The 24,784-nt window shown below is 38.8% G+C and overlaps 1 protein-coding gene across 1 annotated transcript in view; it reads left to right on the top strand.

Annotated features, from left to right (window-relative positions):
* STK39 (serine/threonine kinase 39) overlaps positions 1-24,784 on the top strand; it is a 408,683-nt gene that overhangs the window by 144,927 nt on the left and 238,972 nt on the right. Inside the window, exons 6-8 of the mRNA XM_007946961.2 lie at positions 15,186-15,295; positions 15,546-15,647; positions 18,001-18,134. Coding sequence (XP_007945152.1) covers positions 15,186-15,295; positions 15,546-15,647; positions 18,001-18,134 — 346 coding nt within the window. The remainder of the gene's footprint in view (positions 1-15,185; positions 15,296-15,545; positions 15,648-18,000; positions 18,135-24,784) is intronic.

A 24,784-nucleotide genomic window follows, 5' to 3' on the forward strand; every position in this document is an offset into this window, starting at 1 on the left:
TGCTTTCTCTTCTGGATCTTCAGGATGTTGGGCAGCACCTGTCCTCAGGCTGCTCTTGCTGTCAGCATGACATCCTCACATCACAGTGTTCCAGATAGGAGGGGGTGGGGAAGGAAAGTAGCCTATTGGGGTGAAGCCCTTTTTATTTACCACCACTCATCAGTCAGTCCTGCTATGTCAGTCCTACATGGCTTGTGTGTTGCTGTGATTCTGGAAGCTATGCCATTAGTACTTTAAATGCTAGCAGTCACCCATGGTGTATAGATTCTAGCAGATCTTCCAGGCTAGGACAGACTAGGAAGAAAGGCCTAATGACTAGCCAGTGAAAACAGAACATTGTCTGACTTGCTTGCTTTGGAGGAGTCATCAGAAGGGATCAGTTGGTGGCGGAGAACATCATGATTGGTGAGGTAGAGGGTCAGCTTAAGGCAAGGGAGACCCTCAGTGAGATGAATTGGCACAAAGTCTGCAGAATGAACTTGCACATGCCAGCAGTTACCAGGATATTGCAGGACCAGGCAACACTTTGTTCTGTTGTATATAAGGGCACTCTTGAGTCAGAGTAGCCTTGATGGCAGTTACCTGTCTATCTTTCTTTTATTTGGGAGGGAAATTTCCCCAGAAGAGCCTCCATAGTATTCACATTAGGTCCCATTGGCCAAGACTAGGGCAGACCTTCAGATCACTCACTAGTAAAGAGGAACAAAGTACCATGACTGGCTTAAATCACTAAGAGTGATCTCTAAGGCCTGCAGACAAAATTGGAAGTCTGCCAGAGAAAAGGAAAGGGGTACATTGGGTAAGCCACCAACAGCTCATGTTAACAAGGACTGAAATTATTGAGAGCCTACTATGTTCTAAGCTTTCCATTGTATAGCTGGGAACTATCCAAAGAAGTGAAATAAGTTAGCAAAGAGTCTAATTGGGACTCACACTCAAGCATATTTGATTCCCAAGTCCCTCCTGAGAATGGAAATGTAACTTTTGTGCACTTGCTGTGCCCTCCCCTTGCTGCCTTTTCTCTTAGCTTCAGTTTCAGGGATCACTGGTGGAAAATTCACTGGAAGAGCCAGGACTCCATGGTATGCCTGTGAACTGGAGCCATATATACCACATCAAGTGAATCACCATTTGTCCTTTTGATAATGATGGTCATGTTTACAGTGTGATTTCATATCATTGTTACAATGCTGAGAAAACCCACTCATATGAGCAAAAGTGGTATTATCTCAAAAAGGGGTGTATCTAATCAAGATCTTGTTGCAACCTAACTTGAGTCTCCTGGGCTCTTGGCTCTGTTCCTCTCTTAAGTGCTGAGTTCTTCTGAGCATGGTGCAGGCAACTAGAGGTGCATCATCTACCTGGAAGTTTTGGGCTCTCCCATGCAACCTCCAGGTCAGGCCTGTACCACACTCTGCCCTGCCATGGTTTGCAGGGGTTTCCAGTAGGCGGGAGAGGAATGGCCCTCCCTGTTTCCACTCAGACTTGACTCTTAAGTACTCAGAGGTCTTATGACACCCTGGGACTGGCAGGGCTCCAGGAAAGTGAAAAATTGCTCCTGTTTAATTTAAAAACAAAACCAAAACAAGCAGAAAAAGTGGTAGACAAAGACTGGGCTTAATTATACATTCAAAACAAAAGATTGAGAAACTGTGATTTGATCAGTTAAAGGTGCTTTGCTGAAATGAAGTCTGATAATTTGATATGCATTATAATCAGAAGGAAAAAGTAGTACAGGTTTGTTGGCTTCTGCGTACATGACAAGTTGTGGCCTGGGATGGGCTTCATTGTTATTCTTCAAATGCCTTGGGAGGGAGCCATTTTGATTAGAGAGGGATATGATCAGAATTGCACTTTAGGAAGAATAATCTTCCTGAGGATGAAGTGAGTAGGCAGGATTGCATTAGAAGAGGTTTTGCTTCCGATTCTGTAATCATTACAGCTGTGATTTTCTCTGGTCCTTTTATTTCCCTTCTGTCATCCAGAAAATCGGGGGTTAAAGGGCACCCAGGAGCTCTGGTGGCATAATGCCTAAAGCATTTGACTGCTAACCAGAGGCTGACAGTTCAAACCTACCAGCCACTCCTCAGAAGGAAGATTGGGCATTCTACTTCAGTAGTGATATTGCCTTGGGAACCCAAGGAGGGGTCTCTATGAGTCGGATCTGACTCGATGGCAGTGAGTTTGGTTTTTGGTAAAGGGCACTTGGCAGCTCCCAGCAAGCAGAGGATGATGCTTTTAGTCTTCAGTGTAGTATATGGGGCACAGTAACTTAATTCTCCTACTTAGGTCCTTTAGGTCATGTAATAGTCATTTTATTTAAATTAATACCATATTTTCCCCATATTCTCTCTCACTGGAAGGCCAGGATTGTGTCTAAATCAAAACTCTGTGAGCCCCATGGTATCTAAATACCCAGTGTGCACACAGTGGTGTATACCCCAAGGCTAACTGAAAAGAAGCAAGTATGGTACCGTACTACAGATACACAGTCTAGTGTAAAAAGAATATAAAAGAACCAAGCACATTGTTTTAACAAAATTTCTATAATCTGCTCCTAGCACAATTAAGAAAATATTTACTTCTGTTTTGTACTCAATGATTATGTGATTTGCATAATCTAACTTGTAAAGTACATAATTTAAAATAAGCTTGTTTATTTACCCAGTGTTGGTGGTATAATATTTTAAGGAATCTTCTAGGACTCGGGAAGATTGAGTGCTGGCAGCTCTGGAAATGTTCCTGCACGTTTAGAGGTACATTTGTTTTGTCAGTGAAGTTTTGAGAGTCTCTCATGAGAAAAAAAACAAAACAAAGCAAAAAAACTTGGAATCAAATCAAATTTTGAAGGGATTGTTTCTGATTGTATAAATATGACATTTTGGATTAACAGAGAACCTCAAACTCGTTTTTCTGTGTTGGGTAATCACAACTTTGATCTTTTATTCAGGAAAGAGCTTAGGAGTTGTGGAATATTAACCCCATTTTTCCATTTTACACTTCTTTTCAGTAAAGAAAAAAACAACTTTGAATTTCCCAGAGGAGACGGGGGCTAAGCAAAGCAGTTCACTTCTCTGGGAAGGATTGTGGATTTTATTCAGACCCTCAATAATTTGCCATGTGTTCTTTGGCAAGAAAATGTAATCCTTTTTTTTTTTTTATTTATTCTTTCCTCTTTCACAATTTCAGTATCCACTAAATTGTCATATATTTTTAAGATTTTTCTAATCCTTTTCACGTCCACAGTCTCTGTTCAGGTACAGGGTCGTGATTTTGTTCCTGGGCTTTGGCTGTCATTTTCCTTGCCTCATTTTCTCCTTTTTAGAACACGCCTACATGATTGTTGTTGTTTGCTGCCATCAGGTTAGTGCTTGACTCATGGTGACCCCAGGCACAGTGGAACGATACATGACCTGGCCCTGTGTCATTACAGATCAGTTGTGGATTGGATCTTTATGATCCACTGGGTTTTCGTTGGATGGTTTTCAGAAGTAGACCACCAGGCCTTTCTTTTCAGTTCATCTTAGTCTGGAAGCTCCTCTGAAACTGTTCACCATTGTAGCAACGTGCCAGCCTTTACTTACATACGGGATAGTGGCTGCACATGACATGAAGTTCTCTCATTTTCGTTGACCTTCTACTTTTTCAAGCACATGTCTTCCAGGGACTGGTCCCTCCTGATAACATGTCCAAAGTACAGGAGACAAAGTTTCACCATCTTTGCTTCTAAGGAGCATTCTGGCTATACTTCTTCCAGTACAGATTTGCTCATTCTTTTGCGGTCCATGGTATATTCAATATTCTTCTCTGACACCATAATTCAAATGCATTAGTTCTTTGGTCTTCACCATTCCTTGTCCAGCTTTCACATGCATAGGAGGTGATTGAATATACCATAGCTTGAGTCAGGTGCACCTGAGTCCTTAAAGTAACATCTTTGATCTTTAACACTTTAAGGAGGTCTTTTGCAGCAGACTTGCCCAGTGCAATGTGTTGTTTAATACCTTGACTGCTGCTTCCATGCACATTGATTATAGATGCAAGTAAAATGAAATCCTTGGCAACTTCAATCTTTTTCCCCTTTGTCTCAGTGTTGCTTATTGGTCCATTTGTGAGAATTTTTGTTTTACGTAGAGATGTAATTCATACTGAAGACTGTAGTCTTTGATCTTCATCAGTGAGTGCTTCAAGTACTCTTCGCTTTCAGCAAGCAAGATTGTGTTGTCTACATATCACACATTATTAATTAGTCTTCCTCCAATCCTGATGGTGATACTTCTCCATATACTCCAGCTTCTTGGCTTATTTGCTCAGCATACATATAAAGTAACTATGCTGAAAGGATACATCCCTGACACACACTATTCCTTTAAACCACGCAGTATCCCCTTGTTCTGTTTGAATGAATGCCTCTCTATCTATGTACAGGTTCTGCATGAGCGTGATTAATTTGTTATTTAAGCTCAAGGAAATTCCTGTTTTCTGTCCTGCTAGATGAATGAGAAATTAATTTGAGGCCGACATGGTAAGATTCTAGATTTCTTTTACCCATATACTTGGTATAAAGAATCTTACTAGATATGGAACTGGTTAGAGAATTAGCTTATATTTCTTTCTGTTCATGAGAGGATGAATCTAAAATATTTTAGCTTCTGTTTGTTTGCTAAATACATTTATTTTCACTAGTGGAAGACCATTTCTAATATGTTTCACGCTTGTTAACAGGTCACTGTTTCCCCTAATAATCCCTTTGGACATTCAAGTGGCTTACTTATTCACACTTAGATACAGATAGCAGAAATATTTCTAACAGCTGTCTCTGACCTCCTGAGTCAAAAGCTCCCCATATCCTCCAGCACTGAGCATTCTTGGTTAGAATGCAGCTGACCAACCTGACTTGTATATCACAAACATTATAGCACATTGTATATGATGACATATTTTAGGTAAGTTTTAGACATCATAATAAGAGAATTGACAGACTAGTTGCTTGCAGACTAAATCAGACTGGTGAAATTGCTTTATTTTGCCTTTTCAGCCTTTTTTTAAATGAATTTTTTTTGTCAGGGGAAAAAGAAGAGCTTCTACATAAAGATGCAAATTTTTGGCTTCTTTGGCAAAATCGGGAGATCCAGCAACACCAGGTCCATACTCCTATCTGGCCACTCTGTTCTCCAGCTGAGTAGCAGAAGCCTCCATTAGACCAGGGGTGAGAGGACATGGAGAGTGGACTCCCTGGGTCAACATAGAGCCCAGGACTGCTGAATGTCTCCCATAGACTAAATGTCATTTCCCCTTTATCACTGAGATTGTGCTATTGGGTTTCAGAACCTTCTTCTCTTCTTTGTATTCCTTCACGACCACTGTACTTATTTGAATTTTTGACCCTTGCAGCTGTCAGAAAATTTTTGTTCTTGGTTCAACACTTGTGCATTGCTCATGCTATCTCTTTGTATGGAATGCCATTTGCTGATCCAAATCTGAACCTCATCTTCAAGGCCATGTTTAAGACCCACTTTCAGGACCACTAATTATTGTCCTAGCTCATCTGCTTCTACATAGGCAGCCTAGAATTAGATATTACAGATCTATTGTCTATTGTTTCATGTCTTTTACTTCCCAGATTGTACTATCCTTGAGGTCAGAAAACATAGCATTCTCATATTTTATATCTACCATTGTAAAAATGTTAATGTTTATCCCCTCAGCCCAGTGAACTTGTTTTTTAATAGGCAGAGAACAGTAGCTTATTGGTGCATGTAACAGTTATTGTAAGCACACTACCACACACACATCTTTCTTCTGCAGAGTGGCTGGTGGGTTCGAACCACTGACCTTTTGGTTAGCAGCCAAATGCCTGAGCCACCAGCGCCCCTTAAAGAATTTATAGACATGGTGAAAAGAAGAAGGAGAGTGTTACATATATGACAGTCATACAGAAATAATCCTAAACGAGAAGCCCGATGAGACAAGCAAGGCCCAGAGAGGTTAAGTACCTTTTTAGAGTCACACAGTTGTAGAATAGCCTCACCTTCCACCTACCCACTGTCATATCCTGCCCTTGGCAGCTAGGCTGTGATATTTTCTGGTGGATCCACTTACTCTCCAATTTAGATAACTATGCCTTAAAACCCTACAGATCCCCCTCGAGGTTTGGTATTCACGTATGAGAATGAGAACAGTTATCAGAGTTACTGAAATTGTGTATAACAAATTGGGCAGAAGTGATGGGTGCACATCAAGCTAATCATACACTAACTGAGAGAAGGAGTCCCAAACGATTTAGTGCCCCACTAAGGAAGGTTAGGCAATCTACTTCCAAGGTGATAATGTCTCGGAAACCCAAGGAAGTGTTGCTATGAATTGGATCCGACTTGACAGCAGTGCGTTTGGTTTGGTTTTTTAATAGCCAAAGGTTGGCAGATTGAACACACCTAGAGATGTCTTGGAAGACATGCCTAGTGGTCTTCTTCCAAAAAGTCACAGCCTTGAAAACCTTATGGAGCAGTTCTGTTCTGCACACGTGGGGTCATCATGAGTACACTCTATGGCAACTAACAACAACTAACAGTAACTCAAAGAAGGTGCCAAGAGTCAGAATGCCAGAGATGCTTCAGTCATTTAATAAGGACATGCAGAATGTCCTCTGCTAATGGCCCTACCCCTAAAGACTAGAGGCTAGAGGTTGTAAAGGTTACAAAGGCTCTTAGAAGGCAGGATCAAAGAAAACAAACCTGAAGGTCAACTTAGAATCATCAGTGTCCCACTGACTCTTTTAGATAGGGGATCTGAGGCTCCTTCTAATTCAGGGGAGTATCTCTCCACATCATACCCCATCTCTAGCTTTCAAGCATATGGGCAGGAGGGCTGGATTCATGGTGTGTGACCTATGAAGTTGCACAGGGTAGTGTTTAGAAGGGTTTAGTGCACTGTGCCTATGCCATAAAATTCTTAATCATTTTTGAACAAGGGAGCCTACATTTTCGTTTTGTCTGCAAATCATGTAACTGGCCTTGCCTAACAATAAGGGGAATTTAGTGAGGTAGTTTCATTAATTTATTAATTTATTCAGCAAATATGTATTGAGTACTTCTTCAACAGGTGTGCCCCTCAAATTCACATTCCTGTCTTTAAGTCGGAGCTCATACCCGAACGCAAACTGTTGTAGGACTCCACTCAAAAAGCTCAACATTGACACAAGAAGAACATGACTCCTGGTATTCTCCACCCCGCCTTCATGCACTCCCTCCATCTCATTTCCTAGCCAGTTAATGGAGGTTCCATTTGTCCCAATTGCTTAGGCCAAAAACTTTCTTACCTCTTTCTCTTATATCATTCTCTCTCTTCTCCTCTCTTTCTCTCCTTAATTCTCTTTATCCAGCTCCAAAGCAAAAGTCATCAGAACATAGGGCCAATTTCTTATCCCTCTTCTACTTCTGCCACCTTAGTCATTATTATAGCAGTCTCTTAAAGTGGTTTGTTGTCCTTGCCCTCTTCAGGACAGCAGCCAGTTCAGGTCATAGTAATTAGTTCTGCTCACAGTCCTTCTCTGGCTTTCCATCTCATATGAACTCTGTTACCCTCGCTCTTCCTCACATCGTTCTCCCTCTTGCCTCACTAATCTCCAGTCACAGTGCCCACTTGGTGCCTATGTACTTGCTGTTTCTTTTGCTCAAATGCTAGTCCCATGGACATCAGTATGATCTCTTCTTTTCTTCAAGTCTTGCTCAGTGAACATGCCCCTAACCACAATTTAACATTGCAGTGCTCAAAACCACGCTCTCACATGTCCTTTCCTGCTTCATTTTTCTCTGTAGCAATGCGTTGTCATCAAACTTAGTCGTTGATTATGCTTCTTTTGCCCTAGAATGTAAATCTTACAGAACAAGGATTTCTGTGTGTTTTATTCATTGCTGTGTCTTCAGTATGTATAACATGATCAACACAGAGGTGCTGAAATAAATGAGTGAATGCTGTGTGCCAGGCATTGACCCAGGAAGGATAGTCAGCCAGCCTGGAGGAGGTATCATGCTTGGTAAAGTGGAGGGTCAGCACACCAGACAAGTGTCTCAAGAATTGCATTGCACACATGAGCATGAACACATGGCACACTTCCTCATGTGCAAGTCAGGAAGCATGCTAACTTGGCTTTTGGGGGACTGGAGTATCAAGGTGAGGTGATGCCCACAGAGTTCTGGAGACTGAGCTCTTACTGAAGAGGGGGGAAGGAAATGATGTACCTGGGTGACAAAGTACCACGTGCAAAGGCAGGTACGGTGAGGGCAAGGCTGGTGGTGGATATAAGGAGTAATAAACAATAAACAGTTGGTTCAACTTGAAGCACTTACTGATGTAGATTAAAGACTACAGTTTGCAGTGTGGATTACACCTCAACATAAAGAAAATGAAAATCCTTTCTCACAAATAGACCAATAAACAGCATCATGATAAATGGAGAAAAGATTGAGATTGTCAAAGATTTTATATTACTTGGATCCACAATCAACACTCATGGAAGCAGCAGTGAAGAAATGAGACATCATATTGCACTGGGTAAATCTGCTGCAAAAGATATCTTTAAAGTGTTGAAGAACAAGGATGTGGCTTTGAGGACTAAGGTGCCCCTAAGCCAAGACATGGTATTTTCAGTCACCTCATAAGCATGTGAAAGCTGGATAATGAATAAGAAAGAGTGAAGAAGAGTTGATGCTTTTGAATCGTGGTGTTGGGGAAGAATACGGAAAATACCATGCCACAAGAACAAATAAATCTGTCCTGGAAGAAGTGTAGTCAGAATGTTCCTTGGAAGCAAGAATGGCCAGACTTTGTCTCATCTACTTTGGTCATATTGTCAGAAGGGACCATTCCCTGGTGAAGGTATCATGCTTGGTAAAGTGGAGGGTCAGCGAAAAAGGGGAAGACCCTCAATGAGATGGATTGACACAGTGGCTGCAATGATGATGTACTCAAGTATAGCAAGCATTGTGAGGATGGCACAGGACCAGGCAGTGTTTTGTTCTGTTGTAGTTAGTGTCACTATGAGTCGGAGCCAACATGATAGCACCTAACAACAACAGTAACAACAACAGTTGGTTTCACAGAGGTTCCTAGATGGTGCAAATAGTTTACTGTTGACTACTAACATAAAGATTGGCATTTCATACCTACTCGGTGGTACCATGGAAGAAAAGCCTCTGGGATCTGCTTCCATAAAAATTATAGCCAAGAAAACCCTGTGGAAAAGGGAATTGACTCAAATTCTTTTTTTTTTAAATGCAATTTTATTGAAATGTAATTTATGTACAGTGAAATACACAAAACTAAAGTGACATGGGTCAATGCATTTTTTTTTTTTTTTTGGAGTGTTCCTTCCCCTCTCCTCCCACCCCTGGCAACCAACAAAGAAAGTTTCCCTCCATATATAAGCCTTTGCTTGACTGTCCACAACAGCGAAATAATACTATATATGTCCTTCTATGATTGACTTATTCCACTCAGCATATGTCCTCCAAGCTTATCCATGTTATGCGGTGTTTTGGAGACTCTGCGTTATTTTTTAGTGCTGCATAGCATTCCATTATGTGTATGTACCATAGTTTGATCATCCACTCTTTCACTGATGGGCATAGGTTGTTTTAGTCTTTTTGCTATTGTAAATAGTGCTGCGATGAACATGAGTGTGCATATATCTGTTCCTGTCCTGGTTCTCACCTCTCTAGGATATATACCTAGTAATGGGATTGCTGGGTCAAATGGTATCTCCAATTCCATCTCGATGGCACATAACAACAACAACAACACTTCCATAGCTCGGTGGGTTTCTGAGTAATGTCATCATGTGTGTTAATGGTCAGTTGTTGTTGGCTGTTGTTGCTTCTCTGTCCAAAGGTCTCCCTTTAGCATCTCTTGTAAGGTTGGCCTGGTTTTAACAAATTACCTTAGTTTCTGCTTATCTGGAAATGTCCTAAATTTCACCATCATATTCGAGGGACAGTTTTGCTGGGTATGTAATTCTTGGTTGGAAATTTTTCTCTTTCAGGGTTTTATATATACCATCCCACTGTCTCCTCGCCTGCAAGGTTTCTGTTGAGAAATCCAAGCTTAGTCATCTTGGTTGCCCCTTGTAGGTAACTTTTTGTTTTTCCCATACTGCTCTCATGATTCTTTCTTTGTCTTTGGTTTTGGTGAGTTTGATGATGATATGTCTTAGTGATTTTCTTTTGGGGTCTTTCCTGTTTGGGGTTCACTGGACTTCCTGAATGGATATATTCTCATCTTTCATCGTATCGGGGAAGTTCTCTTCCAACAAATCTTGGACAATTTTCTAGGTGGTTTTATTTTCCTTTTCCTGTTCTGGAATTCCAGTGACACATAGATTATTCCTTTTGATGGTATTCCACATGAACCTTAGGCTTTCTTCATTTTGTTTTGATCTTTTTTTCTGATTGATCCCTTTCCAAAGAAGTGTTCAGGTATTTGTCTTCAAACTCATTAATTCTGTCTTCCATTGCATCAATTCTACTCCTTTGCCCTTTCAATGTGTTATCTATTTCTGACAATTTAGTGTTAATCTTCTGGATTTCTATCTGTAGATTTAGAATCATTTATAATTTTTCATTTATCTTGTCATTTTGTTCTTGTATTTTCTTCCAAAATTTGTCTAGGGTTTTGTCTGTGTTTTCCTTGATCTGTCAATCCTTTGAAGATACCTAAATATAATTCATTTGAATTCCTTATCAGGGAGTTCCAATGCTACTTCTTCCTCAGGGATGTGTTGTGGGTCTGTATCCTGGTCCCTTATTCTCCTGCTTTATCTTGTTTCTTTGTGTGGACTGTGATGCTCTGTTGTCTCTGAGGCATTGTGATGTTTTTGTGTTTATATTTAATTGGTGATTGTATGCTGGAGTGACTTGCCCATGATTTTCGTTTTCTTTGTATGTTATCTACACAAGCAGGGTGCTGTGCTGTGGTCCTCTATTCACTAGCTGACAGCACTGATACACTCACCACCTGTCTCCTTTCCTGTTGTCAGCCTCTTGTGCGTCCCTGCCGACCTTGGCAGACAGATCCTATTCTTAGGTCCCTGGTATACGAATGAGAATGCCATCACTTTAAAATCCAAAATGGTTGCCAGTTGTAAAGATTAAAAATGGCTGTACCCTCGGTCACTTTAAATATCCAAAATAGCTGCTACTTATAAACATTCAAAATGGCTGCACCCTTGATCACTTTAAATATCCAAAATGGCTGCCAAGTGTAAACAATCAAAATGGCTGTGCCCTCTTGACAGTGGAAAGTCAACAGCTGAGCTTGTCTCTCTCCTTGCTGTTTCCTTTCCTAGTCATAGTCCACCAGGGCAGTCATCCCTGCAGCCCTTCGTGACCAGGGATGATCTTTAGGTCAATTCTCAGGTCCCACCACCACTTGGAAATATTCAGGCTGTTGGTCCCGTCAGAGTAGCTGACAGTCAGCAGCTCCAACCATCTCTGTACTTACTGTTTTCGTTGAGGTTTTTCCACTAGTTGGTGCCTAATCCACTTCTGTATAGTTCCTTTCAAAGCTCAGTGTTCCAGGATTATCTTCTATACCTCTACCAATTGGTTTTTCTTTTCTTTGTTGAAGAGGGTCTGTGTCGCTTGTCTGCCTGTTCCTCCATCTTACCCGAAGTCCCCATATTAATCTCACTGAATTTCTTGCCTTCCATATAGGATGTTCAGCTCCAGTTCCTGGCCATTGTACCCCATGCACAGCTACCACCGGTCTGTCATGGAAGCTTGCATGTTACTGGGATATTGAATGTGTTTCATTAGAGCCTCTAGATACCTGATGAACCAAGAAATAAAAGGCCTGGTGATCTACTTCTGAAAACTCAGCTAATGAAAGAAAATCTTATGGATCCTAATAGTCAGCTCTGCAACAGATCCTGGAGATGCAGTCAGTGTTTCATTCCATTGTGTACGGGGTTGCCATGGGTCATGGCCAACTTGACAGCAGCTAACAATAGTTTAGTAGGGCTGGAGCTCAGGCAGTGAATTGGGGAACAGTGATAGATGAGGCAGAAGAAAGGGAGTCTTATTTGTTTGTTACGCTGAGGGATTTGACTTCATCCTGAGGGGACAGGGGACCTTTAAAAACTCTGAAGGAGAGGATGTCTGTACAGAGATCCGATTCCTGGAACATAGATCTTGGGAAAGCAGGGAGGTAGTGAGTTAGGAGCCTGCCACAGGAATCTTGGCAAGAATTAATGGTAAACTGAGGTGTAGCCACAATGGGAAGGGAGAAGTGGATGGATTCAGAAGATGTTAGAGCCTTTCAGTTGCACGGATGACCACATTCTTTCTGGTTTTAGATGTAGTTATTCTGGGAGACAGGAAGATGGACTGGCTAATTTAATGTGTAGCTTTTATTCCATATTGTCAGAGAAAAGTCTACAGTTTCTGATCCAAGTGTTTCTGGCTCCATTCCCTTTGGCTCTATAGAGACACCCCTTCAGAAACAAGGATGCTTTATACTTTTACTGCATTGCCACCTGGTTCTTACGGCCCTACGAAATCTGTCTCAACAGAATATACCAATTTTCCTAGTTATACAAGCACACTTTATATTTTGATAAAATGTTCTGTGTCTCAATGCATATATATCTTTCTGTATATATATTAGCCATACATAGGAGCAACTTGTATATTTATTCTATACTCTTAGGGGTGAGTAGATTTTAGGATTGGTGTTTTCTGCTTTTAGAATTTTTGTTCTGAGCTTTAAAGACATTTAGCCATCTGTTTATGACTTTAAAGTGAGTGTTTTAAGTGGAGGTGATAAATAAATACGTGAATTATGAAAGCTATATTGAAGAATATTGTCAATATGAATTGCTGCTGTGTATTACACAGCTTTAAAAGTGTCTAACAAAAGCAAACACTATTTCAAGTGAATTGAAAAAATACCTAAACTTACCTAAAAGTATCTCTGGAATTTTACCTGGATTATATCCTTCAGGAGGAATCTTTAGCAGCTTCAGCTGCATTTCCAAGAATCCATTCTGTCTTAAAAGCATCTTTTGCCCATATATTGAATTATTTACGGATGTACATATTTATTAAATGTTATCATGTTATAACATGGCTTTGATAAAAAATGAGGTTTTAGATTTATTATTGAACTTCTTTTCATAAAATAGAAATTATGTTGAAATTAGTATTTTTTAAACAGTCTTGTACTGTGTTTCTCTCTAGCCATATATAGTAGATGATTACAAATAATTCAATTCATTTAACTCTTCAGTAAGAGAATGGGTTGTGTCTTTCACTATTCACAGGGGTCTGATTCATTGGTTCTAGACTTTTCTTTACACATGGGTTTAATTTTCTGACCATAATGTAAGAATTCTAAGAATTTTAGAGTTGGCTTCATATATACAAATTAAATTATATAGGAATTTTCAAAGTATACTTTTCCTCAGTACTAATATTGAGCAAAACCAGTTGGAAATAGCAGTTGGAGCAGAAACTTCATTTGTCATTTTTTATTCCTTTTCCTTGTAGTTGAAATTCTGTTGAGAGTTGAGTAAATTTAAAATAAATAAAATGGAACATGACCATAGTTCAACTCAGAGAACTGGTTACAATGTTATAAAGTCACAAAATTGTATAATTTAATATTATAGACCTAAAGCAGAAGCTAATACATTTTGACCTTGGCTTACACTTGACATTATTCTTTGGTTAATTGCTGTCATCCTGACAATCAACAAAGGAAACCAGCAAAGCAAAAGAATAAAAATAGTATGAGAGCAGTCTGGAGGGTCTTACATTGTGTGGTATACTGTGGGGTTTTGAGATGTTGACTACTCTTTTCTATTACTATCTACCAGTTTACCATCCAGCTATCCTTGACATGGCTCTTATAGGTGGATCTAATCTTGAGTAGACTAGTGCTTTCATTTATTAATTTTATCCTTTATGTAAAAATCTAAGTGGAAAGATGTGTATTAATATAATGATCACAGGGTGTTCCCTTCTCTACAGTCGCATTCTGAGATGCATATATACATACACACACACACACACACACACACACACCCACACATAGAGTATAAGGGGCTCTGGTGGCACAGTGGTTAAAACATTTGGCTGCTAACCAGAATGTCAGCAGTTCCAACCCACTAGCTGCTCTGCGGGAGAAAGGTGAGGCAGTCTGCTTCTGTAAAGATTTACAGGTGTGGAAACATTATGGGGCGGTTCTACTCTGTCTTAAAGGGTCACTATGAGTCAGAATCGACTCCATACCAGTGGGTTTGCTTTGGTTTGGCTATATACAGCGTGCCTGATGAATTTATCTTCTCTCCAAAAGAAATTCTAATATTTCTTAGATATTAAGAAAAGTATTCATGAATTCTATAAACCATTTCATCTGTACTTATGAAAATTATTCAGAAACAAACATTGGAAAAGAAGTAGTCATTGCTGACTGAGCTTCTCCTTTGTGTCCATGCTCCACATGGACAGACCCAGGCATGTTTGTTTTATGTATCGTGGTTTGCCGTTAGGATTTTGGTTAAGGTTAGAGAGTGATAGTTATGCAAGAACATGTGACAAGGAAGGATGAATGTTGTTATTTAGTTATTATTATTTCAAATGCAACAAAATCTACTTTCTAAACATTGATGATTTAGAATTAAAGAGGCTAGAAAATAATCATGATGACCAAAATAAATAAATAAAAGAAGAAAGAAACTAGACCAAACAGTAGTGCTAATTTTACTGCATCTTATGGTATTCTTGTAAGTGGTTTCCTTAAGTAAATCTTAGCTAAAAGCTAAATACTTTATATTTTGGACTTTATGAATATGTATATGTTCCTCTGTCAGAATGCATTTATATTCCCACTGGTAAAATAATCCGTTATGATCAGTTATGACCTTATATTTCTTCTGTAGTAGAAAATCCCTACAATTTGGTATGCTGAGCTTTTGCTCTGGTGGGCTGTCTGACTCATTGTCAATGTTGGTAAATTGTGGGGATGGCAGATGACAGGACCGGAGAAAGCATCGTGGACATGTTTGGAAGATGTATTAACTACCAATCTATAGCTTACCAGGAAGGGAGATGCTCGAAGAGTTAGTATTTGTAAGCAACGATGTCTTACATAAATTAAGAGTGAATTGTGTGTTTTTGTTTCCCTTTCAGATTTTGGGGTGAGTGCATTCTTAGCAACAGGGGGTGATGTTACCCGGAATAAAGTAAGAAAAACTTTTGTCGGCACCCCATGTTGGATGGCCCCCGAAGTCATGGAACAGGTGAAAATACATGATGTTTTGACTGACACAGTACAGTAGTACATATCATTAATCCACTAATATTTCATTTAAACCTTTCATTTTACTAAAATGCATCATGTAGATAAAATGTTATTCCTGCTTGCTAGGATTTAACAAACGAGTATGAAAGTTGTATGTGCATAGCAGTGGATGTCCTTCATAATATGGACTTGGTGATTTGTAACATGCCTGCTGTATAATTGTGCTTTTTTTCTGGTTCCTGTCTTAGGTGAGAGGCTATGACTTCAAGGCCGACATGTGGAGTTTTGGAATAACTGCCATTGAATTAGCAACAGGAGCAGCACCTTACCACAAATATCCTCCTATGAAAGTAATTGCTATTGGAAATAATATGTCTGATTTGAAATATGATTTAAAGGAATCTGCTCTCTAATTCTCTTAAATAAAGTCATTTTTCTCTTAGACCTGGGAAGAATTAATGGAGGGATGCAGCCACGTTAAATGTTGTCTGATGTTTCTCTATGAACAGAATAGAGCAAAAGTAGTACATCTTCCAGCTTTGAAGCTGTGTTCCATTCTTAGCACAGAGCTGAGGAAAGAATGTGATCAGATTGGTTGATGGAGGTTGATTGCTGTGACAAATGCCGGCCATTACTCTTTTTGATAGCAGAACACCCCTTTTTCTCCAAAGAAAATCTAAAAATAGACCATAGTGGTATCATCTTTGCCAAGAGCTTTCCCAAAATTTCAGGGATTTTTTTTTAATAGTCTGTAATATTTTAGCTCTGCTCTCATAGTGTGTCAGTTGGTGACTTACTGATCTAAGTGAACCACAGTGTTTTTCAGAAGTAAAATATGTTTTGGATTCTATGCTCAGCTTTTTGTTTTTCTTTTAACCAGTTTACATCATTATTTCTCCCAGTTCTGGAACAGTAGGACTAGGGCTAATGAACCCAACTAGATTTTGTTTTGAGTTGAGTAGAAATTATGAAGATATTTTACAGATAATATGGCCCAGAATTGCTTCATTTTTTTCCTAGACAAATATAAAAGTGTAGGGGGATTAAAACTAAACAGCTGAGGATAAAAAAATTTAAATTGTTTTACTGATTGCAAAAGTAATACATTCTTATTATAGAAAATTATTACAAAAAATTTGAAAGTACAAATAAGCATAAAGAAGAGAATAATTGTCAGTAATTCTATCAACCACTGACAAACCCTGTTTTTAGTGTCATTCCTTTCATTTTATATGTATATAAATATTTTATCTATCTGTCTATCTATATATATATATATATGTTAAATCATACATATTCCACTCCTCGGAAGGAAGTTTGGACAGTCTATTCCATAGTGATACTGCCTCAGAAACCCAAGGAGGGGTCACTATGAGTCAGATCCAACTCGATGGCAGTGAGTTTGTTTGTTTTGTTTTTCATAATGATACATTTATAGTTATATATGGGATATATATGTATAATTATATATATGTATATGTATAATTTAATATGGTTAAGGTTTTTGTCTGTCAATCATCTATCTACTTACCCATCTCTCCCTGATTTTTTTAGTTGAAAAGTTAAAGCTGATGTGTAAACAATTGAAATGACCTTTAAGGGAAAAAAGCAGTGAAGCAATTCTGAGGGCTTTTTCTTCCATCTAGTTTTTCTAGATTCTTCTTCTCATTCCTTGTCTTTCTTCCCCATTTGTCAGTGTTTCCCATCTGCATCCAAAGTCTCATTGGCTAATCCCTCCTGAACAGCCACGGGTCTTTCCTTCAGAGTTCCAGTTCTCCCACTCTCTTATGTTTGCTATTCTCCTCCATGAACAATAAGCTGCCACATTAATCCTTCATCTATTCACACATCTGAAAGTGTTTGAAAAGAGTCTTGGCATGTATAACATTTGCATAAATTAGGGCTGATTTATGCATTAATGAGATTTACTCATTTCACAGGTCAGTAGTCTGCTACAAATTCTACCATTTTTTTGAGCAAATAATTTTGATGTTAATGTAAGAGACTGAAATTTTTTCTGTTTTTGATTTGAAGTTGTATTTTGATTGCCCTTTTTCAGAAGAAGCATGGGCTCTTGATCTGATGATGGTCGTTAGCAACTCAGTTTTATTCTGGCTCTCGTTCAGTGGCTTGCTCTCTCCATTTAGCCAGGCCTTTTAGTAATTTTCTGCATGTTTTTTATATTTACCAAAAAAAAAAAAAGGAAATCATGTTACCTCCTGGGATATTGTAGATTATTTTTAGGGTTGATAATGTGTTACAGAAGCCTTGAGTACAGGCGGTTCCTTACTATGAATGACCTGCAAACGTTCACTGCTGCTCTGGTCCTTCTTCCCAATTAGAGTCCCAGCCTTCATTATGCCGGGTCTGGAGCCACGTGCCCCTTGAGGCAGTGTGAGAACCAGTTCCCAGGAAGCTCTGGGAATCTTTGGAAGATTCATTCTTAACACACAGAGCAGATTTTTTAAGTTACTTCAATGGAATAATAACAATAATGATAACAATACAAGTTAAAGGGTACATGAACAGATTTGCAAAGAGAAATGAATACTACCAGTACACAATTTCCAGAAAATTAAAATCATGGGAAGAAAAGTTTGTACCTTATCAAGAATGCTCTTTGCTATTTTTGTGAAAAATTAAAAACTCGACTGTAGCAGTTGCTGTCCTCACAGTATGTCTTCATGTTTGTTTCTGCCGCAGGTGTTAATGTTGACTTTGCAAAATGATCCACCCACATTAGAAACAGGAATAGAGGATAAAGAAATGATGAAAAAGTATGGCAAGTCCTTTAGAAAATTACTTTCACTCTGTCTTCAGAAAGATCCTTCCAAAAGGTATGTCAAACTCAATGGCTGAGTTAATGACCTATTTGATTTGTGACAGAGTTTTGTTTGTGAATGGAGAGAGGCTACGTGAGGATATTTAAAAGATAATTCTAATCTTGAGGGAAACCGTGCTCTGGGCCCCACATTTCCTGTCAGTGGAAGACGGTGTGAGTCAAAGAGGGAGAGGAGTGAGTGGGGGTCTAGGGGAGGCTGAGGAAAGTCTTTGGTGTTAATAGGGTTCACTGTGCTTGTTAGGTGTAGGGTTTGTGATCAAAGGAAACAAAGTAAATCAGAAATCAAAAGAAATTGGCAGTGCTGCATTCAGAAGCTGGGCTAATATTCTGCACTGTGTAGATTGAGCTGCCCTCTCAGGATTTGAACGTCCTGCTAGCTCCAGTCTAAACCAGGCAGAGCTATTGAATTTTGCATGAGCTTCCCTTTCGTTGCCGAGCAAGTTGTTTGTGCTGTTTAAAAGATAATCAGTAAAGAAGATTAAGGAGATTTTTACTTTAGAAAGATTAATCATATAAACAGAAGCAAATGGCTTTAAACTAATTTTAGTGTTTTGGTTTTTTGTTTTTCCCTGGGTTATTGCCCTGCACAGTAGTTGTGTCCGTTTCCAGGGTTAGTTTCTATGACTTTGAAATACCCTGGGTAGTGATAACCAAGTCCAGTATTCTTTATCACTGAAAGGGGAATGTTAATGTTAATGATATGAACTATATATTGCCATTGGATATGTTCCCTCTGTTGGGCGTGGCTGCATGTGAAACATAGTATGTTACTGTTGTAACATACTATGAACATAGACTTACAGACCTGGGGAGGCCCCTGGGAAGTTACCGTTTTCCTAATCCATCCAAGGATCCAATTTGATATTTGTATTTTAAAACTTAATAATTGACTATTCCTCCGAAACTCTTTTTTTCAGGGAAGGACCCTGCTTTTAAAAGCTATTCCTTTAATCTGAAATTCTTTATGAAACTAGTTAAGCATTTTACCTGTACACAGCAACATACTGTTTGAGTAGACTACCCTTCCCTATATTAAACAAAATGTCCATTATTTTTCTTATTCTTTGTAGCTGTTGTTTTCATTATTTCAAGTTTTACTAAAATTGCCTTAAATCTTTTTCATATTAGTCACTTTTTTTGGAGAGCTATGTCTGAAAACTGATATTAAACAAGTTTTAATAATAAATAATCTTAAAATTATTTATTATGTAAGGGATTATTACTTTGTTGTGTATAGGGACTATTTCTACTTGAACATTGCAGTTGTTGTCTATAATTGATATGTAGGTCTTGTTTTGCCTCCAAAATTATGTTGATCTTTCAGTGTGTTTTTTTTTTTTTTTAAACTCTCCTATTGCATAAACATACTGTTAGGGTTTAATTTGATCTCAACCTCTTCTTATCTTTTCCTTATGTTTGATGTCATCTCCAAATACAAATTTTTCACACCATCAAGGAAATAGAACTTCCTACAGCCCAATGAGGGAGCCTGCTGGCACAGTGGTTAATCACTCCACTGCTAACTGAAAGGTTGGCTTTTCAAACATACTAGACTGTCTATGGGAGAAGGACGTGGCAGTCTGCTTCTGCAAATATTTCAGCCTTAGAAATCCTGTGGCGCAGTTATGCTCTGTCTTATAGGGACAGTATGACTCAAAATAGACTCAGTGATAACAGGTGTGGTTTGGTTACAGCACAGCGAGAGAAATACTTGTTTTCCTAATTAGTATTAGATTATTACTGATGACTTTGTGATTCTTGAACTAGGTGAGAGATCTCACCTAATGGTTGTGATGAGCAAAGTCACAGAATTCCAGCTTATTAAGACAATTGTTCTGTAGGGCAGAATTGTTAGTGTACTTAATGATGTAACAATATATTTCTTCAAGAGATTTATAATTGGGTGAAAAGAAGTTAGATTGAAACTCATTATTTTTAATGGACTCTATTTCTTTATGATTTTGAAAGTCTTCCCAGGTTTTATTTATTATTTGAGTTCAAGTGTCAGGTTTGTCCTGGAACCCTTCTCAAATCCTTTAGAAAGAGGCATCCATATATTTGAAGCTGTAAAAAGTCTTTCCTTTAAAGCACTTTCTTAGTAATTTTCATCTTCATTGTATTCATAGTTTAAGGATTTCTTTTAGATATTTTGTCTATAACCTAATCTTTTCTCATTCTTGTTCAGTATCCCTTTATTACAATTTATACACTGTTAGTGATGCACAAGCTTCTTTTAATGAAAAATACACAAATATTGAGTATGTACGTGAAGGGGTTGAAAACAAAAAAGATTTATGAGAATGGAAGAAATTATATTGTTAAATTATTATATAGGATGTGATTTTTTTTTTTTTAAAGGCATCTTTTACTAAATCAGTGAGTGGTACAAATGGATAAGTTCTTGGCTACTAACCTTAAAAGTTGGCAGTTTAAACCCATTCAGAGGTGCCTTAGAAGAAAGACCTGGTGATCAGTTTCCAAAAGCTTTGAAAACCATATGGAGTGTGGTTCCACTTGGTACACATGGCATCTCTGTGAATTGGTGTCTATTCTATAGCAATTTTTTTTTTTTAATAATAAGTAAACAATTGCTGTACAGTTCTTCAAAAACCCATGTGTATTTGTAATGTTTTCTGTCTTTGCTTATTTTATTCAAGAGTTCTTCCTTACCTCTGCTTCTACCTCTCTTTCAATACTTAAATCAAATGTCATATCTTCTTAAGAGTTATATACATCTGGGCATACCTTTACATTATCACTATCTGCATGACTCAGTTTCTTCAGCTGTCAAATGGGACTACTAACACCTATTTCCTAGGATTCCAAGTAGGATGGAATGAGATAGGGCATGTAAAGCAGATAGCACAGTGCCTGATGGTCCCAAGTACTCAGGAAATTAGGGTTGCCATTCATTTTTTTGCCTTTTTTTTTTTTTACCTTAATGAAATGGAGTTATTGCAGCTTTCAGTTTTCCTACACTATTATGAATATTGAATATCTGTTAGTCATGCTTATCACAATGCTATATTTATTGATTTACACACCTAACTTCTTCATGAATTTGGACATCTTTCAGGAGAGCCTGTGCTTCTCATCTTTCTATACACATAGTGTCTGGTCTGTTGTACCACGTACTCAATACTAGTTCTTGAGAAACCAAGGAGAAGATGTGGAGCCTGGGAATTGAGAGATGATTTTGAACCACTGAGAAAAGTTCCAGCAACAGAAACCAGATCAGAGTGGGCTGAGGAGTGATGCTGCACTGGACACTCACTCAGCTGTGCCAAGAGATTTGGAAGACAGCTACCTGGCCAGCTGACTGGAAGAGATCCATATTTGTACCCATTCCAAAACAAGGTGATTCCACAGAATGTGGAAATTATCATACAATATCATTAATATCGCACGTAAGTAAAATCTTACTGAAGATAATTCAAAAAGAGTTACAGCAGTATATTGACAGAAAACTTGCAGAAATGCAAGCTGGATTCAGAAGAGGACTTTGAACAAGGGATATCATTGCTGATGACAGATGGATCTTGGCTAAAAGCAAAGAATACCAAAAAGATGTTTACTTGTGTTTTATTGACTATGCAAAAGCATTTGATTGTGTGGATAATAAAAAATTATGGATAACATTGAGAAGAATGGGAATTCCAGAACATTTAATTGTGCTCATGAGGAACCTGTACATAGACCAGGAGGCTGTTGTTCAAACAGAACAAGGGAACACTGCGTGGTTTAAAATCAAGAAGGGAGTGCATCAGGGTTGTATCCTTTCACCATGCTTATTCAATCTATATGCTGAATGAATAATCTGAGAAGCTGGATTATATGAAGAAGAACGTGACATCAGGATTGGAGGAAGACTCATTAACAGCCTGCATTATGCATAAGACACAACTTTGCTTGCTGAAAGTGAGGATGACTTGAAACACTTAGTGATGAAGATTGAAAGCTACAGTCTGTAGTATGGATTACACTTCATATTTTGTATAATGAAAACAAAAATCCTCACAACAGGACCAATAAGCAGCATCATGATAAATGAAGAAAAGATTGAAGTTGTCAAAGACTTAATATTACTTGGTTCCACAATCAACACCAATGGAAGCAGCAGTCAGGATATCATATGTCGTATAGCATTGGGCAAATATGCTGCAAAGGACCTCTTTCAAGTGCTGAAGAGCAAAGGTGTTTCTTTGAAGACTAAGGTGTGCCTGACACAAGCCATGGTATTTTCCGTCCCCTCATATGCATGTGAGAGCTGGACAATGAAAAAGGAAGACTGAAGAAGAGTTGATGCTTTTGAGTTGTGGTGTTGGTGAAGAATGGTAAAAGTACCATGGACTGCTAAAAGAACTAACAAATCTGCCCTGGAAGAAGTGTAGCTGGAATGCTTTCTTAGAAGTGAGAATGGCCAAACTTTGTTTCACCTACTTCGGTCATGTTGTAAGAAGGGACCATTCCTTGGAGAAGGATATCATGCTTGGCAAAGTGGAGAGAAAACGAAAAAGGAAGGCCCTTGACACAGTGGCTGCAGCGATGGGCTTAGGTAGCAAAGATCGTGGACAGGACCAGACACTGTTGCATTCTGCTGTATGTGAGGTCACTATGAGTCGGAGATGACTCAACAGCACCTAACAACAACAATAACAAGGAGTGAATAGAAGATTTTTGATTATTTATATTTATTGCTGTTGTTTGTATGTAGATCATTTACGTGTAATCTAAAAGCAATTAAATCAAACCAAACCCACTGCCATCGAACTGATTCTGACTCATAGTGACCCCCCACTGGATTTCCAAGGCTGTAAATCTTTATGGATGTAGTTTGCCTCATATTCCTTCTGTGCAGCAGCTGGTAGGTTTGAATTGATGACCTTCTAGTTAGCAGCCAAATGCCTTACCCACTACTCTACCAGAGCTCTTTAGCTGACCCCTAATTCCTGGCATTGCTGAGGACCTTTTTAGCAAGGAATGAAAAAAATGCCACAGAGGAATCAAGACCAGGACAAATTCACTCCTGCACAGGAACCCCCAAGCTAAGTGCGAAGGGGCTGTGCCTTCTGGCGACGTTGAGAGCTCCTGGAGCTTGCTTAATGAAAGAGAACTTGGGTGTTGGAACCATTTGCCTCATCCAAAGCAAACGTGTGTTCTGCATTGGCATAGACAAAGAATCATTTGTATTTGCAAAGCAGACCATCTTACTTAAGACAGACAAATCATCCTTGATCCTGTGGATTACATGTTTCATATGGAATAACAACTATAAGAAGAACAAGCATTTTCTCTGAGAAACAAGGGGGGGGTAGATATTACATCCCTAAATCCATAGGAAATGTATGAGATTTGAACAGTATTTCTTTTGAGGGGGTGTGGTTAAGTGAGAAAAGCAGAGTTGCCTGAGGTCAGTGAGCTGTTAGAGTTTAGAAATGCACATTGTTAGAACTGTTTAAACTATATCAGATTCATTCGGAATCTTTTGAGGATTTTTCTGAGTCCCAGTGGGCACTGATTCATCCATATGTATGAACGGAATCCTTTAAGAGATTTTCTTCTGAGAATGTTGGTGCTTGCAGACCACTGCATTGTTTTTAAGGGTTTTAAATTGAATCATCATTCAAAGTCTGGGCATTTATTTAGGTCGCTGGTAGCATTTTAGCATTTCTTGTAAAACAGCATTTGTATTTATAGTAGATTGAAGTGCTCTGTATTTGGCTGCAGCCATGCAGGACATGACTACACCAGCAGAATTCTTTCTTCTGTGGTGCTCAGCCCAAGGCAGGCAGCACTGATCGTTGTACAGTAACTGCTTGTGCACTTGTAGTTGCTGCGGAATAAACTCAACTAAAACGCACAAACCCTAAAATGACATTGGCAACATGCACCTCAACTTCCCTCATACCTTCTTTTACTTTCTTCCCTGCCTCCTTTGCCTCATTTCCTTCCAGTTCATTTTTTCCATACTTATGTACACTGTTTAGCTCATGTAGGATTCTATTTCAAAGCTGTGGACACTTCAGCTTATTTAAGCACAAAAAGGAACCAGTAATTTGGTATTTAGTTATTCTTTGTACAAGATAAGAACAAACTATTATTTAAGTCTACCAAAAAAAGAACAGGGCATCTTTAAACCATTTCTCACTTCTCCTGTTATCGTATATTCGTGTTTGTTGAGGAAGGCTAAAAGCAGAGTGCAAAGAAAGGAGTTCTCTCTGCTGCTTGCTGTTTCCCTGTACATTTTTGGTAACCATAGAAATGACCTTGCTGGGGAAGGGAAAGTATTTTTCCAGCCCTGTAGCTCAAGGTATGTGTGGCATTTCCCAGACTTCTGTCTACATCTTGCTCCAGAAGTTGTGGTACTTTGTCCTAATGTCTAGCAGCATTAATTTTACCTTGTGTTTGATTACAGTACATAATTGAGTTATAGCAGTCTTTTTTTTTTGCTCTTCCTTTGCAAAGTATTGGGATGTGGGCCCAGCCTTGAAAGGGCTTATGACCTAGTGTGGTGGGCTGGGGAGATGCAGGAACAGATAATTGCAGAAGGGAGGCATGGGTAGAGTGGTATGTGGGCTTGGAGTAGGGAGCAGTGATGCATAGGAGCGGGGTGTGGGGGGGAGGTATCTCCAAGGAGGGTTAACA

This window comes from Orycteropus afer, unplaced genomic scaffold, assembly GCF_000298275.1.
Source record: "Orycteropus afer afer isolate SDZICR_OR568_19922 unplaced genomic scaffold, OryAfe1.0 scaffold00001, whole genome shotgun sequence".
Classification (NCBI taxonomy): Eukaryota; Metazoa; Chordata; class Mammalia; order Tubulidentata; family Orycteropodidae; genus Orycteropus; species Orycteropus afer.